Source organism: Betta splendens, chromosome 10, assembly GCF_900634795.4.
Source record: "Betta splendens chromosome 10, fBetSpl5.4, whole genome shotgun sequence".
NCBI lineage: Eukaryota > Metazoa > Chordata > Actinopteri > Anabantiformes > Osphronemidae > Betta > Betta splendens.
In genome coordinates, this window is record NC_040890.2 from 8,686,959 (window position 1) to 8,691,732 (window position 4,774).

A 4,774-nucleotide genomic window follows, 5' to 3' on the forward strand; every position below is an offset into this window, starting at 1 on the left:
CCAGGCCAGCAGCTAAGCAAACAGGCTTCAGCTCCACATGGAGGGGGGCCCCGTCTCTGGAGCCTCATTGGTCCAGACAGGCCTGAAAGGCTCCATTCAGCCAGTCAGGAGGAATTTGGGGCATTAATGCCACTCTCAGGAGGAGGACTTTGTATAATTCTGCTGAACAGCTGACCGCTAACTTGAAAAGTCTTCTTTATTATATCTCTCGTTTCTACACAGTCAAAATCATGCTGTTGCTGCATTTGTGCCGATGGAAGGGAAAGCTGGCGTTCAGCGTTCTACTCATTTGTGCAGTAATCTTCGAGTTGGGTAAGTTGTGGAAACCTGTGCCCTGAAGCAGGGAAGGAGGGAAATTTTTATCCCCTAAAGGCACAAGGTGAAGTTCTGTAAAAGTTAATACCATTGTCAGTAAATATGCCGCTTCCTTTTTTTTTAAATACTGCTCCAAAATCTGCACTTACAAATTTTTACCACATGAAATGCTTTGTGTGCTGTATAGCCTATTGTCAAGACGAACAGAGGAATACACCGAAGAAGAAGGTCACACTAAAAAACAACAAACCTGGCAAATCAGCAAATAAAGGGCCCAAGACTGTAACCGCCAAACCCAAGAAAAAAGCTACACCCCCTGCTCAGGTCCAGACCTTCATCACACAGGTACGCCATCCAGATACTGCATCACTGCCTGCAGCCTGTTGATCACTCTGTGTCTGTGTCACGTTTAAAGGTGCTGGACAGAGGGACCTTTAAAAAGGTGGGTGAAAGCATAAGTGTGCCGACAGGAGGAAGTCTGGAGCTGAGGTGCAGGGGCAAACCTGTGCAGTGGAGTGTGCCACCCTACCTGGAGGAGGACCACGAAGGGCGACTCAGGTAAGCTGCCTCCATGTGCTGCTGATCAGGGGTGAAGGGGGATTGTTGAACACGTCAATGGAGTATCAGTCATGTCTGGAGTGAGTCAGGGAAGAGTAAGAAAACTGTTTCATAGCAAGCTGGAGTTTCATTCTACAGTGGTTAGTCAGTTGTGGAGGGGTGATCCCTTGGTTATGCAGGACAGGGGCACCTTGTACTCATCTGCATCAGATCTAGACAGAAATGTGAGGCCGTATAAGGAGGCATGCACCAAACATCCTCCACAACAATTTCAAAGACTCACGACGTCATTCATTCATTTCAGTATTTAATGCTCATCTTTGTGAGAGGTGCCTCTGTTTAGTTTTTTGGCCCTCGGCTCTGCAGGACGGTCCAACATGAGCGATATGGCGTCCTGACCCTGGTCAACACCACCGGTGCAGACACAGGAGAGTACAGCTGCTATCCAATGTACTGTGAAGACACCGACTGCAGGAAGGAGTACGACAAAGCTGTCAAGGTCTTTGTCTTCTTTCCAGGTACGATGAATCAACTTACTTGGCACATCAGCTTGATAGGAATCCTGTTCACGGCTATGTATGGCATTATCTTCAATCTCCCGCATCTTCTCTCGGTACCAACAGACCCTCAGGAGCTATTCGTCCCTTCAGCTGACTATTATGAGGTAATCCAGCTGAGGACCAACTGGCCAACAGTCCTCCCCTGTCAGGTCACTACCCCCGAGGCCAAGGTAACTTTGCACCGCGAGTTCCCACCGGCGGAGGTGGCGGTGGACGGGACGGAGATCTCCTTCAGCGTCAAGAAGGGCTTCACCATCCATCGTCCCCGGCCGCATCACGCCGGAGCCTTGTTTTGTGTCGCCAGTCTGGGCAACCTGAGGCAGAGCTCCACTAAGTACATGCTGATTTATGTCAACTGTGAGTCACGCCGCTCTGTACTGTGATTGCATGTAATGTGTCACCTGCGTGCAGTAACTGAGCTCGTCATCTGCCGTTAGACCCCACGGCTCCACCCGCCCCAGTCATCCGGGCCTCATCAAGCCCAGTGGTCGTTGGGGAGAACCTCCGCGTCAGCTGCACTGTGGTGGCAGAGCAGGATGTAGACATCGGTTTCACATGGGACTACCCAGGACAGGAGGTCAGACACAGCGCTTAACCTCTGGCTCTAATAATGTTAATTAGTTATTTATAAATGCTCCAAGGCTATTTGATGCATGTAAACACATATGCTTTATGTTGATGGTCAGTTATATGCAGCCTGTCATTATAGCTTACTGTGCACTTTTAGCTAGTTTATTATTACTGTAGGTAAAAGACATCCACCATATGGACTGCAGCGCATCCAAGCCTTTAGATATTACAGATTAAAGACATGCTCATCATCGTTTATTTCTAAATGGAGCGTCTTCGCTGCCTGCAGATTGGACGGCCTCTGTACACCCAGGAGAGCATCAGTCTGGTCGGTGGTGGAACAGCCCGACAGCAGTCTCAGTCGGTCCTCCTGGTGGATGAAGTGAGAGACGTGGACAAGGGAACCTACACCTGCACCGCCCAGAACCTGCAAGGAGCCAAATCAGTGTCCACGACAGTCAGAGTGGTCCCCAAAGCGAAACCAACGAAACCATGACATGCGTGACTGCGTTGAGAGAGTGAACAGGAAGCTGCAGAAACCGGCTCCTTCGCAATATTAGACTCTCGTTTGTTTCATGTGGAACCACAATCACAGTAAATATCTAAAAATATAAACAAACTGCAACAGCTTGTAGATTAAACATTTTACAGTATGATTGTTGGATGATTTTCTATTTTATGAAGACTACAGCTGTTTATTTGGGGTTAAACTGCCATAACTTGTAAATACCATCCGCCACAAGTTTTCCAGTGTAGTAGTGATGCCACGTCATTTAGATTTTGCGTAAACAACCGTAATATTCACCGTAACTCACTTTACAGCAGTCATCCATCGTAACTGTTTAACTCTATGACATGAAGCAAGGAGTCAGCGGATCTACAACTCATTATTGGAGCAACATGTTTGTTCTACATATGTGTACTCCACATGCTTTATACTGTATAAGGTATCAAACAGGTTGGTGACGTGTCCTGCTACAGCAAAAAACAAGTTAATGCAACACTTCTAATATGTGTGTGAGACCAGTTAAGCCAGTAAGATATTTTCATGTTGCCAAAAAAGCGATTAAAGCCAATATCTTTGGATCAGAAGCTCATTTAATGCATATGCATGAACGTTTTTCTCATCTAGAGCACAAAGACAGAGGATTTAACGGTTGTGGGGAATGGTGGAAGCCTGGGGCAAAACTCTGCCTCACCTGTCATCTGTATGGCAGCCAGTTTGTGGAAATCTTTTATATGGAGAAGTGGCCAGTTTCTTGGGTGGTGAGGTTATTTCTAGGGTGACTCATTAACTGAATGATAATTTTGATTAGGTGTTTGTGTTAGAGAAATGGAGGAGGACTAATATTTAGGAAAAGCAGGATGCAGAGAGTGATGAAGGTAGTAAAGCAGGACACATTTCAGAGACAGGAGGTTTAGAGCAGAGTGAGGATGAGGTGGTCTTGATTGTGTTTGGTCACTAGATGAAGACGCCTCACTGGCAGAGATGACTTGGAAATCCTGGTGCAGACATTTCATGCATACAGTTTTTAAACCCTCAACGGTATCGTGTAATTGATCTCACATTTTTTCATCCATTTAATTTGAACCCACTGTTTATTGAGCTTACACAAACACTTGATTCCTGCAAAGAGTTTAAATAGTAACTTCAAGATAAGACATAGGCTCATTGCAGTTTCTATAATCCTTCACCAGATCAACACCTTTACTTATTACACACACAAGCATTGTGACTGTGAGAAGGTTTAAGAATAAGTGCTGAAGTGCTGGTTGTCTGTACACTCTCTGTACCCTCCTCTTTCCAGGTCTGTTTGTTCGTCCTGCGTGTCTCATATACGGTTGTTTGCATGTTTAGTGTTCGTATTAGGGGTGATTTATTTTTCTGCTCTGCAGTGATCTTTAGTTATGTAGTTATCTATGTGTGTTAGTTTGGTGTTCTTAGTTATTGGCAATCCTGCATGTGCAGCGTTGTTAGTTTGTACGTCCCTTTGTGTTCACCTGTTCATTTAACCGTTTTATGATTCAGTTCTGTCTGTGGGTCGTGCATTTGGGTCCTCCCTCTTGTCTTGTTTGTCCGCCGTAGCAGCCTGTGATTCCCCCTGCGCTTAGTGAGCGCCTGTAGTTCGAGTCTAGTTTGTCCCGTGTGCGTAACAGATTATTCCTGATTCTATTCTGTCTAACCAGACTGTTCAACTTGTCCTTGTAAAACTTTTCTGACTTGAAGTGGTTCCAAGATTTGTGACTCATGTTCACTTCTGGACATACTGTTGTTTTCTTGTCATGGCCTGGCAGATTCTGTGTTTCTCCCACTGGTCCCAGATCCCCGTGGAAATGAGAGAAATGAACCCAGGAGGTAAAGATAAATGTCATGACCCTGTGTGAGCTGACTACTGTACATGCATCCTAAATGCTGAAGTAGCGTTTATCAAGTTATGGTAATGATACTGTGCTATACTTGTGTACAGTATGTAAACATCAGACCTCATGTACACAAAAGTGTCTTACAAGGTCACACTCGGAGCCCTGGTTGTTTGAATCTGAAACCTTCTGCTTCCCAGGCCAATGCTGTACCTGCTGAGCCACCAGACCACCAAACAAACATCATGATTATTGTTACAACACTATGCTAATCTCAGCGTTATTGAGCAGGCCATACAGGTGTTAAATCCTAAATTGAAGCATTTTACCATTTTGCCATGATAGTCACAATCTCACAGTGGAAATTAAACATGAAGCAATACAAAGAAAAGTATATGTTTAACATGAAA

At 45.3% G+C, this 4,774-nt stretch overlaps 1 protein-coding gene across 2 annotated transcripts; it reads left to right on the plus strand.

Moving 5' to 3' along the window:
• Positions 1-114: 114 nt before the first annotated feature.
• Positions 115-4,716, plus strand: LOC114864748 (platelet-derived growth factor receptor-like protein). Of its 2 annotated transcripts, none has more exons than XM_029165707.3 (7): positions 115-312; positions 503-639; positions 731-873; positions 1,240-1,391; positions 1,497-1,790; positions 1,871-2,010; positions 2,293-4,716. In XM_029165707.3, exons 1-7 carry the CDS (start codon positions 231-233, stop codon positions 2,497-2,499), a joined length of 1,155 nt encoding a protein of 384 aa, XP_029021540.1. In that variant the 5' UTR covers positions 115-230; the 3' UTR covers positions 2,500-4,716. The 2 variants fall into 2 exon arrangements, with proteins under 2 accessions (XP_029021540.1, XP_029021539.1); XM_029165706.3 differs by having other exon boundaries at positions 116-312; positions 503-660.
• The last annotated feature ends 58 nt before the right edge of the window (positions 4,717-4,774 follow it).